The sequence below is a fragment of the Myotis nattereri genome (assembly GCF_964212035.1).
Source record: "Myotis nattereri genome assembly, chromosome: 1".
Lineage (NCBI taxonomy): Eukaryota > Metazoa > Chordata > Mammalia > Chiroptera > Vespertilionidae > Myotis > Myotis nattereri.
The window spans coordinates 57,964,320-57,978,709 of record NC_138075.1 but is presented as its reverse complement, the minus strand read 5'-3'; the positions used below and the strand labels follow the sequence as shown (position 1 = coordinate 57,978,709).

The following is a 14,390-nucleotide window of genomic DNA, read 5'->3' as shown; positions in this document are numbered from 1 at the left end:
GTAAAAGTCTCTTGTGGTTTAAAAGATATTGGATGAGAAGAATCAACCTTATACTATATCTCCATAAGTATCTCAAATTTAACATATAATCCATTATGTCATAGGATATAAATTATCATGATATTTATATTGAAATGTTTTTTCTCATGACAAAATTTATTTTGGAATGGTTAACATAAGTTCAGTGTAAGGAACTTTGCTAGTCTGAACCATATAAGACATCAGAATGTATACTATTATACATTTTAGTTAAAGGACTTCTTCCCTCTGCCACCTTTTAGGATTTCTAAATTCTAGAGAAGTTGGATATAATTATCTTAAAAGTGGGTTGGTAACATATAATGAATCAATATTATTTAAAATCTTCAGGTGATTTTGTTATTTAGTCAGATTTGGGAATCCCCAATGACAATCTTAAAAAACTTCAGGAATTCATATATTTCTTTATTTAAAAGAAAAATGATTGCCAATTAATAAAGAAGTTGTTAATGTTGAAATTAGTTTGTTTACTCATTGCATTTTTCCTTCTGAAATGTGGAGGTATTTCTGAATATGTTTACACACATCTACCAACATTTTTTTTTCTTCCACATGAACATTTCTACCACATATATACACATTCTTTCCAAACATACCCAGATGTATTCCAATCTCTTCATTTTTTATCATACTTAGTTGAGTCATCTAACCTCTTTTCTGTTCCCACCTTCCCATCTCCCCAATTGTTTTCGTGTGTGTGTCTCCATCTGCCTCTACCTGGGCATGGTGTGGTCTCCTTGCTGTGATGTGTCAGTAGAGGATACTGCAAGGATACTGCATTCAGTAGCACATGCGCATGGAGAGTTCCTTTTCTACTCACTGGTGATGAGGTCCAGGAAGCCTTCATCTCTTTCTAGTCTGCCTATTACCAGTAGAGAGAAAATCTGTAAGAGACTTGATTGAGATTAGAGATCTGCATTTAGTGGCCATGAAGTGTTTTGTCTCTGTAAAACTGTGCTGGAATTAACATCGACATGCCACCCACTCAGATGTTCACCTGCAGTTGTATTTAAGGTGGATGAAAAATAGAGAAAAGGAAATAAGTGTGAAATTATAATTGGTCTTATTTAAGAATGGAGGTCCCAGAGTTTTTTATTATATATTTCATTGGTAATTACCAAATATTGCTTCATATTTTTCTTTATGGTTACAGATCTTACCTGTCTATTAAGATTATAAGTTCCTGTAGGGCAGGGAAGGCTTATAGCTTTAGACTCTATTATCCCCTCATAGGCCTGTTACAGTGCTTTCATGTAAAGGGCACTCAGTGAATTTGCAAACGAAATTTGACACCTGGATTAACAGTAATGTATTGATTTTTTTCAGGTACCATGATTGTCAATTTTCAGAGCATGATTGGCCTATACATAATAACTTTGATATTGATGAAGTTCAGCGTGACCCAAGAGCTCTGTCTGATGTCACTGATGAAGAAGAAGTACAAGTTGATCCTCGAAAATATTTGGATGGAGATCGTGAAAAGTATTTGGAGGATCCTGCTTTTGATACCAATTACTCCACTGAGCCTTGTTGGCAGTACCCAGATCATCATGAAAACAAATACTGTGATCTGGAGTGTAGCCATACTTGTAACTACAAAATGAGGTCATCATCATATTTAGATAACTTAGTTTGGAGAGAGAGTGAAGTTAACCATTACTATGAACCCAAGCTTATTATAGATCTTTCCAATTGGAAAGAACAAAGCAAAGAAAAATCTGATAAGAAAGGCAAGTCAAAATGTGAAAGGAATGGATTGGTTAAAGCCCAGATAGCTCTAGAGGAAGCATCACAGCAACTGGCTGAAAAAGAAAGGGAAAAGAACCAGGGATTTGACTTTGATTCTTTTATTGCAGGAACTATTCAGCTTAGTTCACAACATGAGCCTACTGATGTTGTTGATAAATTAAATGACTTGAATAGCTCAGTGTCCCAACTAGAATTGAAAAGTTTGATATCAAAGTCAGTAAGCCGAGAAAAACAGGAAAAGGGAATGGCAAATTTAGCTCAATTAGAGGCCTTGTACCAGTCTTCTTGGGATAGCCAGTTTGTGGGTGGTGCGGAGGACTGTTTTCTCATAAACCAGTTTTGTTGTGAGGTAAGGAAGGATGAACAAATTGAGAAGGAAAACACTTATACCAGTTACTTGGACAAGTTCTTTAGTAGGAAAGAAGATACTGAAATGCTAGACACTGAGCCTATAGAAGATGGAAAGTTTGGGGAGAGAGGAAATGAGGAAGGATTTCTGAATAACAGTGGTGAGTTCCTCTTTAACAAGCAGCTTGAATCCATAGGCATCCCACAGTTTCACAGTCCAGTTGGGTCACCACTTAAGTCAATACAGGCCACATTAACACCTTCTGCTATGAAATCTTCCCCACAGATTCCTCATAAAACATACAGCAGCATTCTGAAACATCTGAACTAAAACACTCAGCAGACATTTCTCTTTGTATTCTTCATGAAATGTGTTTGTCTTTTTTATTACTAGTGTTTAAGTCCATTTTTTTACTTGAATCAGATGGTTTCATTTAGAAAGGATTTTATTAGTTCTTGGTTTTTAAAATCCAGACTTTTTTCCTACATGTGAGATGGTTTTCATTTTAACTGGCATGTCATTTGCACACAAAAATAAAAAATAGAGCAAAATAATGCAATGCAGGAAGAGACAAAAGAAATGCACTAAGACAAGTAAAAAACATTCTCTCATAGAACAATGATCTGTTTTACAGGAAACAAAAATCTTGCCTTGAAATTTACACAGTGAGACTGTATATAATTGCATGGAAATATCTATTTTTTTCCTAAAACATTTTTCATTCATGAGTATTTTCAAGTTTTTCATACTGTACATGTTTCTTAAAACACATGATACCAGCAGCAACTGAAAATGAATGCCGAATTTGGTACACATGTGTTATCTACCTCAAGGTAACAAAAGTATGTGGCAAAACATATACCACCCATAGTGCTTCACAATATGCACTTCTATTTAGCCAGCGTTTATTGTAGTAAACTATTCTTAATAAGATTCACTCACCATTTATAAATGTTCTGGTATGCATTCTTTATAGTGAAGTGTTATTACATCACATCTTATTTATTTTAGCAAAGCAGTATATTTTCTGTATTTAATTATAAAGAGTTAACTTAGTTTTTGAAATTTATTTACAAATACACTTTTTCCATTTGGCACTATGGTTTGTTGCCTACTTAGCTGAATATATAATGTCAGCTTACCCTAAAGGCTGTCCCTGTACTTAATTTACTTAAGTATTCATTTTAAGTAAAGTGCTCACTGTGTATAGGAATTTGTATTTTGGAGGTGCTTGATCTATCTACAAAGAAAAATTAGGAATTACTTTATTATAAAATGCTCCTAGAAGTCTTAATTGTGTTTATTTTTTAAAAACAACTGTAATGTTAGACTTGTGTGCATGGAAATAATTAAGGTACATCATAATTGTAGTTTAAAAGTTGTACATGATAAGACATATTTTGTTTTTACTGTATGTTTTTACTGAATGATCTATTCCCCATCCTAAGGCAAGCATGAATAAAATTAGGTTAAATGTAGCATGTGGCATTGCAGTCTCTTAGAATTTGTTTCATCCATTTTATTTTATTGAATTGAATACTGTCTGTATCTTTTTTTGGTTATCCTGTTTGAAGAAAAATGACAAATAAAACATGGCCAGCAAATATGGCTCCTGTATAACTTTTTAGGTAATTAAAATTACCTACTAGAATGAAAATTACTAGCAGAATCTGTATCTAGTTCCACTTTCCAGCATTTTTGAATTATGGCTATAGTTTAAGCTATATTAGACTAAAGGCTTAAAAGAAAAAGGTTCTTTATCTCCATGCAAAATCTCTTGACTGACCTTCACATAATTAAATGGAATTAAAGCTTTCTGTAGTCATGTGCTGCTTAGCGATAGGAATATGTTCTGAGAAATGCATCCTTAGATGATTTTGTTGTGCGAACATCATAGAGTTCCATTACACAAACCTAGAAGGTATAGCCTACTACACATCTAGGCTGTATAGGATACCACTGTCTTATATGTGTGATACCACTGTCTTATATGTGTCATTATTGAAATGTTATGTCACATGACTGTATATTTCAAAACTCAAGATGTGTATAGAAGCTTTGAGCTGCAGAGTCAGAGGAACCTCCTTTATATGTGTTTTTTTTCTCCACTACATCTTTTTTTTTTTTTAATATAGTTTATTGATTTTTTACAGAGAGGAAGGGAGAGGGATAGTTAGAAACATCAATGAGAGAGAAACATCGATCAGCTGCCTCCTGCACACTCCCCACTGGGTATGTGCCCGCAACCAAGGTACATGCCCTTGCCCGGAATTGAACCTGGGACCCTTGGATCTGCAGGCCGATGCTGTATCCACTGAGCCAAACCGGTTAGGGCTCTCCAATACATCTTTACTTTGCTCAAGAACTTATCCTTTTACCTATCCAAATATAAATCCAGTCTTCCTTTTATCTCACTTTTCTATGTCTTCCATCTTTGTTTTGTACATAGCCAGTTCTATTACAGTCTGGATTTCTTCCTGCCCAAGACCTATTGATTTCATCTGTAGTCATAAGTTTTAAAAAATGCAAATATTATCTGAATGAATATCATTGTCATATGTTGTGAACTGTTTTTTTTTTAGCCTCCATTCTGACTTGATTGACAGTTTGGGTTTTACAACACTTGGTAGAGTAAGCGTTCCCCAGCCAGACAGACTATCCATTTCCATAAAACATTTAGGTAAGGAAGACAGTTATTTCCATAAGCCTATTTAAACATTCCAACATTCATAATCCCATCAATCCTTCTATTGGGAAAGCAGTCTTTATGTTCTCTTAGTCTAATTGTAGCCCACGCATGTGCTTTGCCAATATATTTTGGGGCTGCAGTTTGTGGGGCTTCCGTGTCAAGGAGTCCAGAAACTACCTCCTGACCATTTTACCCACTTTGGTGCAAAGGCTTTGGGTCTCCACTGAGGGGTCAAGTCAAGGGACCCCTGGTCCTTTTGTCAACCCTCATTTTGATCTCCCTAACCATTGCTCAAAGCAATTGCAGGTTAGATTTCTCATTATAATCTTTGAATCTTGGCTTCCAAAATGTCTCCCAAGCCAGAATAAATAAGACTTGTTTGGGGCTCTTTAATCTTGAGGGTTCAGTAGGGAGTTCTTTTGGCCTGCACCACCTTTGAGTAGTATTAAAACCTTTGCTTGTACCCCATCAATGTCCACTTTACTCATACCTAACCATCGAGGGTGTGGGTGTTCATGTACTGGGCCAGGGCTGCTGTGGTTGGGGACCCAGCATTGGCTCCTCCTCTGGGGGGCTCAGTGGCACGGATTCTGGGCAGCTCTCTCGGCCGAGATTAGCATAGGCAAAGACTAAAGGTCCTGAGTGGCAAAAGCTTTTCCCTGACAGCCATGAGGGCTGATTGGGGTCGTCTGCTGTCCTTTTCCTGCAGAGAGGTCACAGCTGAGGGGCTCCCTCATGGTGGCAAGCTGTGCAGGACTGGGGGGTCGGCTGACAGGTAAAATGCTGCCTATGCTTTTCTATGTGGCCACCTTTGATCTCTGTGCTCCAGTGGGTTGCTGTAGCTTTTGCTCCCTCATTCAGCTCCATGTTGAGGCTGCTGAGCCCACGTACTCCAAAGCACTCTCAGCGCTATTTTCATCGGTAAGGAGCTGTTAATCATTGTTTTTCTGGAGGTACAAATGCTGGAACCTCCTACTCCACTAATCTTGCTGATGTCACACTCTTAAAAGTTTGTTGTCTTTTTTGTGTAAGAAATAAAGATGGTCCTTGGGGGACAGGACTTTAGCTGGGGTGCTTTCATGGTATAAGCTCAATCAGGACAGGGTAGGTAGGACCCAAGAAAAACTAGCTGGCTTCCGCTCCCTCCAAAGGCACCGATGATGGTCCTTGATACTGAAATTTGGCTCAGGAGATTGGACAGACATTTCAGGCAATGATGAAGGTAGAGAGATGTCTTCTTACAGGAAAAGATAAATAACTGGCCTGTTTAGATGGGAGTTGACACATGAAAAGTATTTGAAAATGTTTCTCAGTTTGTCAAGATTTGGATCACAGACTTTTCTCAAGACCTGTGAATATATCAGCCATCACACTGAAGATCAATCCTAGCTATACCCCCTTCAACCAGGGCACTTTGGGAAGAGGCACTGATCTAAACTGTTGGGGTGATCATCCCCAGGTAAGGCATGTAGATGTGTAAACTGATCTAGGTCATAGGGAATGGAGGCTAAAGGAAGATCAGAGACACCCAGACATAACGGAGATCCTGAGGCTGAGAATCCCATGATGCATTCCACACAGAGGCAACCAGCCCCTCCAGGTTGCTTGAAACCAGATGGTTCATGGTCATAGGCATTCACAACACTGGGACTAATGGAACGAGTGTTTGTAGAAGTTATGGATAAGGAGGTTTCCTCATTCACTGTGATGATTTGGTTTGGTGCTTCTAGTGCTAGACTTGGCTGAGTTTGTAGCTGCTGCTTCCTCCTTTTGATATGCTGGTTCTTGAACCAAGTGTTTTTTACTAACTCATCAAGTTGAGTAGCTGAAGCAAGTTCTGCCGTGGTAACTCAATATGGGTACATGGTCTTTTCAAATGTATCTTTCCATAGTCACTGTTCTGGACTAAAGGTTGTGCAGTACCAGTGAGCAGATCTTGGCCTTTCAGCCATGTACTCTTTCTTAAGGAACCATGTGAGGATATAGGTCGGCCTGCCATAATACCTTTTAGCTGTAGAATGATCAGCTAGCTGTGTGTGTTTCTGAGCTCCTGAATTTCATCTGTCCAATTTAAATATATACTCAAGTTACATTAATCAGGCAAGTTCTTGGAAAGCTTTCTGTTTTTCACCATTAGATTATGATAGATGTGAATTTTCATTTATGGTCTTTATGATGTCGAAGTAATTTTCTTCTGTTTCTATTTTGTTGAGTTTTCTTTTTATGAAAAGGTGCTGGATTTTGTCACATACTTTTTCTGTATTGAGAAAATCTTGGTTTTTGTCCTTCCTTTTGATAATGTGGTGTCTTACATTGATTTTTATATATTGAACCATCCTTGTATTCCAGGAATCCCATTTGTTTGTAATGTATTTCCTTTTAATGTGTTGTTGGATTCAGTTTGTTAGTTTTTTGAGGATTTAATATTCATCAGGTATATTGGTTTATAGTTTTCTTATAATAACTTTGTCTGATTTTGTTATCAATATAATGCTGGTCTGATAGAATGCGTTTTGAAGTATTCCCCACTGTTTAGTTTTTTAGAAGAGTTTGAGAAAGATTGGTGTTAACTCTTTAAATGTTTGATTGACTTCTATCTATAGTGAAGCCATGTGATCCTGGGCTTTTCTCTGTTGGGAGGTTTTTGATTATTGATTCAATCTCCTTACTAGTTATAGGTCTCTTACAATTTATTTGTGATAGGTTGCATGTTTCTATAAATTGATTTGTTTTTTTCTATAGTCCAATTTGTTGGCACATGATTGTTCATTATAGTCTCTTAGGATCCCCTTTTATTTTTGTATAAGTTGTAATGTCTCCTCATTCATTTCTGATTTATATTATTCGAGTCTTTTCTCTTTGCCTAGCTAAGGATTTGTTGATTTTATTGATTTTTTTCTATTCTCCACTTAATTTCTACTCTAATCTTTATTATTTCCTTCCTTTTGATACATTTGGATTTCGTTCTCATTTTTTTTAGTTATTTGAGGTGTAAGGTTAGATTATTGATTTGAGATCTTTATTTTTTAGAGCAGTTTTAGGTTCACAGCAAAATTGAGCAGAAGATAGAGAAATTTCCAATATACCTACTACCCCACACATGCATAGCCTCCCACATTATCAAAATCCTCCACCAGAGTGGTACATTTGTTGCAGCTGATGAACCTACATTGACACATCATTATCACCTAAAGTCTATAGTTCACATTAGAGTAGAAGGGGTAGGTAGCGGGGTAGAGAAACATCAATATGAGAGAGGCACATTGATTGGTTGCTTCCTGCATGCTCCCCAACTGGGGCCAGGGATGAACCTGCAACTCAGCTATGTGCCCTTGGGAATCAAACCCCAAACCCTTATTGTGTGGGCCAACACTTTAACCACTGAACCACACCAGCGAGGGTGAACCACATTGAGCTTCTTTAAGATAGTTATTTTATTCTTTGTCAGATAATTAATAGATCTCCAGTTATTTTTTAAAAAATATATTTTATTGATTTTTTACAGAGAGGAAGGGAGAGGGATAGAGAGTTAGAAACATCGATGAGAGAGAAACATCAATCAGCTGCCTCCTGCACACTCCCCACTGGGGATGTGCCCGCAACCCAGGTACATGCCCTTGACTGGAATTGAACCCAGGACCCTTGAGTCCGCAGGCCGATGCTGTATCCACTGAGCCAAACTGGTTAGGGCTCTCCAGTTATTTTTGGCTAGCTTATGGAAATTTGTTTCTTTGATTGAGCCATGCTTCCCTGTTTCTTCATATGTCTTATTTTTTGTTGTGATTTTTGCATTGGAAAAAAAGAGCCGCCTTTGCCTGTCTTTACAGACTGGCATTGTACTGGGGAAGATCTACACCAATCATCCTGCTAGAACAGTGGTTCTCAACCTTCCTAATGCCGCGACCCTTTAATACAGTTCCTCATATTGTGGTGACCCCCAACCATAAAATTATTTTCGTTGCTACTTCATAACTGTAATTTTGCTACTGTTATGAATCGTAATGTAAATATCTGATATGCAGGATGTATTTTCATTGTTCGCGACCCACAGGTTGAGAACTGCTGTGCTATAGATTCTTGGGGCATCTCAAACCTTAAATGGGGATGTATCATCTCTCTATTTGTGTGTAATTCCTCCCTTGCCCCCAACAGATTTGATATTCTTTTTTCTGGAGGTTGTAGTTTCTTGTTCCTTCTGGTGTCTGTCTGAATTTCCTCTGGTTCTCTGGCACTACAACAACTCTCTGAGCTCACTTTCTCAGTGGCTCCCAGGCATCAGATTAGTGCTTTGAGTCAGGTCATACTGGAATCAGTCTCTTAGGCAGCCCTCCCACAGCCTGGCACATAGACGATTGTTCTCTTTGTCTCCTGAGGAAGAAGCTGTGAGGCAAGCTTTTCCTTCTAATCATGAGCTATGCTGGCTCGGGGGAGGGGCTAACATGGTGGATATGAAACAGCTTTTCTTGTCCTTTTCAATGTACTTGGCTTTGAGGTTGTCTGGGGTACTGTGACTTCCTAACTGGTTTCTGGAGTTCTCCTAAAGGCTTTATGGACGATATATTGTTAGGTTGATATTTCTGTGGGGTAGTGAGGTGTTGGGCTTCCTATTCTGCCATCTTGCTTATGTCTAAAAATAATTTACTTTTCAGAGAGAAAGGGAGAGCGGGAGAGAGAGAGAGAAACATCAGTGATGAGAGAGAAACACTGATCGGCTGCTTCCTACTGGGATCAAGCCCAAAACCCCAAAACCCAAGCATATGCCCTGACTGGAATCGAACTGTGACCTCCCAGGTTCGTAGATTGACACTCAACCACTAAGCCACACCACCCAAGCAATAATTTACTTTTAAAATGACTAATTCTGACTTAGAGGAATGTCCACCTGTTCTGCAGCTTTCAGACTTTTGGTATGGTCCTGGTCAATAGATTTGACCCATCTCTGAACTGATAGTTTGGCATCATAATTTTAAAAGCTATTTCTGGAGCTTGGACATTAGCCTAATTTGGAGCCTGTATTGTTCCCTTCCACCGTTTGGGTGTTTTCTTTTTAAATGAGATTTCAGGCATATAGAAAAAGTGTATAAAATTTTTAAAAAGTGTACACACCACTTTGTTAGTTCATCTCATTTTTTGATTTGCATCTGATAAACACAGAATACAACGGAATCCCTCTTTAAATCTCCTACATCTCATACCCTGCCTCTCTCCTCTGAGGCACATACTTTTCCTAGGTTTGCTTATCATTCTCATGCATAGTTTTATACTTTACTACATGATTTTGTAAACTTGAAATATTTTCATGTTTTAAAATCTCATGGCATATTTTTCATATCTTTTAGCAATTTGCATTTTTTGCTCAACATGTCTGAAATTTAATTATGTTGATACAGGTAGCTCTAATTCCGTTAATTGCTGTGTTGCAATGTAAGCATTTTTTAAATAACATTTGTTTTCAAAATTTTGCTCCTACAAACAAACACATTTGCAGTGAGCATTCTTGTGAACAAGACAAGTGTCTTCAGGGTATGTATCTCGAAGTAGAATTGGTGGGTCATAGAGAATGTGTATCTTCAAGTTTATGAGATGTCACTTTGCTGCCCAAATGTGAGTGTACAGATTTACACTCCTGCCAGCAGTATGAAAGCTCCTATTCAGACACATCCTCCCAAACGAGAACCCAAGCCTTTTCCATTCAATTAATCCTACCAAGCTTGCTGTGTTTCGTTTACTTTAACTACAGTAGAAATTGGACTTCCTAATTCCAAACAACTGACTAAGTCCTAACTGCACCTCAGGGAGTCCTTTGCAGCCATATCGATGATGAGGAGTCTTGTTTCTTATTTCCTGTTGCAGACTAGCTTGGGAACAGGGGATTTAAATAAAGCTGAGCCAATTATGTAACTTATAATAAGGAGTAAAAGAGTATCAGTAATTGAAGTGTTTTCAAAATAGTTTTGCTTCTATGTTAAATAATGTAGGTTCTGCATAGTCTTCCTCCTTATAAGATTATTGTTTTATTTAAAAGGACTGTTTTCTGTCAGCTGCTTTGGTGTGTATTGTATAGTGTGTTTAATTAGTGGGCTGGGCCTCATGCTCTTTGAATCACTGAATTGCTCACTTATCTTAGACTTTTCAGTTCCCATTTGCTGTTAAATTAAAAATAAATAGCTCAGCCAGTGCTGCTCAGTGGTTGAGCATCAACCCATGAACCAAGAGGTCACTGGTTTGATTCCCACCAGGTATGGGTGTGATCGCCAGAGAGGCCGTACAAGAGGCAGCTGATCGATGTATCTCTCTCATCGAGGTTTCTATCTATCCCAGTGGTTCCCAACCTTTTCTTGGCCATGTCCCCCTAAGCATCTCTAAAATTCTGATGCCCCCACCCCTGACATATAATTCTTATTCAAAAAGTGAACTCCAATTCACATGGAGGAAGCCTAAAAGGCCATTAACTTGGTCTAAACAAGTTTCCAAAGAACATGGCATCCATGAAAGAAAAAAATAAAAGAATGAAAGGACAGTTGAAGTACTGAGAAAGAAATCACTAAGAAATTGTTAAAAATAATAATATGAAGTGATATGAAGAAATAACATTCAAAACAATAGAGAACTGAAATGCATAAATATGTCAAAATGCATATTTATATACGGTATAGGAGGCTTCTAGAGCCATAGAAATGCAAAATTTTCACTGTTAACTCATTCTCGAATTGCCCCCTTAAAAATCAAATTGCCCCCCCTGTGGGGTGTGTGTCCCACATATGGAACCACCGCTCTATTCCTCTCCCTCACTCTCTAAAATCAATACAAACATATTTAAAATATTTTTAAATCAATAGGGGCTCTACCCTAACAGGGTTGATCATGTGTCTAGTATTAGCCTATTGTACTTTTACCCTATACTTGTTCATACTAGGGTTGCTTATCATTTTAGGTGTACTACCATTAAAATCTGGATAGAGAAGGACTGGGAATTGGGAGATCTGAGTTCTGGATCCAGTTTCACTGACATACACTCTCACTGGGTGTCACAACTCTGTGGGTGTAAGTTCCTTGTTAACTAGGGGGGACAACTGAACAGGACAGTGCCATGTTGAATTCTAACCCACGATGCTAGTCGCCATGATTAGCCCTAACCAGTGTAAAAGCTACATTGGGCTGGCTGCTTAATGTGCCATTAAATATTGAGAATGAAATTATGTGTTTGACTGGTAGAGACAGAAGTATTGGGACCCCAGGATTGTTTGCCTTTGGAAGAGCAGTGTGAGCTCACCAGGGCTCTTTCCTCATAGTGCCTGGGGCAGTCTCCTTCCACAAGCCAGGTGAAGAGAAGAATCTCTGAGTTCTTCCACAGGTTGGTATGCAAGTCCCTTACAGAGGAGGGTGTTTGATCACCCGTGCGGGGCACTGGCTCCGCCCCAGTGCAGAGGTCTGGCAATCAGATTCCAACGATTTGCATGTGTATCCTCAAGGCCTTGGTGGTAGCCGGAGTGTTACAAACGTAGCTTCCCTTCCACGACCACTGCCTCGCTCCGGTGCTGCGGCAGATCCTGGCTCTGGGTTCACACTCTAGTTCTAGTCCAAGCCTGTTTCTCCCTGCCCAGCTGAAACCGCAAGCTTGAATGCGTATTTGTCTGTTCACTTGGACCTTGCTTCCAACTGTGCTCACCACTCCCACACTTGAACCTTGAGATGACTTCATCCCCCAACTGAGACGTTGAACTTTGCAGTATTGCATAGTCTTCAGCACACATGCTTCAGAGCCAGCTCCAAACCAAACTGAAAACGGCACTCTACTGCTTCCCAGCCTTGTATAGGTTATTCAGCCTCTTGAATTTTCTCATTTGTAAAATAGGGCTAAAGACATAATTTTGGGGGTTGCAAGTATTTTAAAAGGCAGTCTACAAAGGCTTTTAGCATAATGCCTGGTATCTCATAAATTATCATTGCCCTTGTCCTGTTTGAATTATTGTCCTTGCCCCTCAAATTGGACCGAGATTCTGACCTCGATGTTGCTTTCAGTATTGCAAATTCTCTAAGCATCACTTCAGTTCTAGCCATTGTGCTCATCAACCCTGCCCAACTCCTGGCTCCAGTTTTTTGTCTTCCTCACAGACCTGTAGCTGAACAAGCACTTTTATTCGGAAGCCAAAGCCTGGGATCATGTTATACTCCTTCTGAGAACCCACCCCCAATCCCCCCGGGAATCCTGCGGCAATGTCAGACCGGGCCATGTCTCACCATCTCCACTGCTGCTGCCTGACCTAATCCACCATCATGTGTCTGTCGGGACTTGGTCAAGGGCCTCCTCACTGGTTTCCCTGGCCCCTCCTCAGCTTATTTTCAATATCGCAGCCAGAGTGATCTTTTTTTAAAATTTTATAAGTTAACATTTTAATATTAAAACAACTGGATCCATTACAGAGAGAAGTGCAAAGTGTATTGATTTTTAAAGCTAAAACATGAACCTTTAAAGAAATTTAGGGTTTTGGTGGTCCGTGCCCACTCTTCATTTACCTAGAGTGCCAGTTCACAGTCATTTCGGAGTGATCTTTTTAAACCATGTCACGTAGCTCCTCTTGTTAAAACCCAATTGACCCCTTCTCAGAGGAAATGTGGAGCCCACAGGGCACCTCCACCGCCCCTTCCCGAGCTCATGGCTCCAGCCGCACCGGCTCCCACCACCGGGTGTTGACTAGCTCTTCCCTCTACCCGGGAAGCTCTTGGCCCTGAGAGCGGCATCTCTGCCAACCTCCCTTCTTAGAAGTCCCTGTTCAGTTGTCACCTTATCTCAGAGGCTGTGCCTGAATAGTGCATATAGGATAACACATCCATCACTGTGATCACCTGCCCTGCTCAGCTTTTCTTTCCAGCAGCTACGCCAGCATGCTTTATATCACCTCTCTCCACTTAAAACGCAAGCTCCTTAAAGGCAGGGACTTCATCGTTTTGTTCGCTGTTGTATCTCCAGCCCCCAACAAGCACTTGGCACAGTGGGCGCTCAGTAGTTGCTGGATGAATGAAGGAAAGTAGGGATGAGTGCTGTTTTCTAAGCTCCTGGATTGATGGGGCTCAGGAGCCGGGGCACTGGGCTGATGCGGCTGAGGCTTGCTTATTAGTTTTGTGGTTGTTATAGTATCATCTGTGGTTCTCCAACTTTCTGTCATTTGCGGGGAGGACTCTAAACTTTGTGGATTTTAGGTGTGACTCTCCAGAACCAGGACACTCTTAAGCTGCAGTCCCCAAGAGCAGTTAGAACTTCTCAGAAAATGTGGTCTGGTCCGGCTAGGTTTATTAACCCGAATTTCATTTTCAAATGTGGGTGCAGTCAAGGTCAATGACTGTAGTGCTCCTGACTCAGTTGTTTTTCTGTCCTCTTTGTTGGAATGACTGTACCTGTCAGGGTTGCACAATATGTTCATGACCCAGTTCAGACAGTGCCAGGCGGTTTGTGTTTTAACTGCCTCTTTACTATCCCTGTTAATCATAATGCTGCCAAATGAGCCAAGCCTAGATTATATGTTTAGTTAAGGATCTTTGGCAATGGATACCATCTCACTAGCC

At 39.6% G+C, this 14,390-nt stretch overlaps 1 protein-coding gene across 1 annotated transcript in view; it reads left to right on the top strand.

Annotated features, from left to right (window-relative positions):
• Positions 1-3,623, top strand: part of MAPK6 (mitogen-activated protein kinase 6) — a 34,942-nt gene extending 31,319 nt beyond the window's left edge. The window contains exon 6 of the mRNA XM_081095279.1: positions 1,366-3,623. Within this exon, the coding sequence (XP_080951405.1) occupies positions 1,366-2,467 (1,102 nt within the window). The 3' untranslated portion in view covers positions 2,468-3,623. The remainder of the gene's footprint in view (positions 1-1,365) is intronic.
• The last annotated feature ends 10,767 nt before the right edge of the window (positions 3,624-14,390 follow it).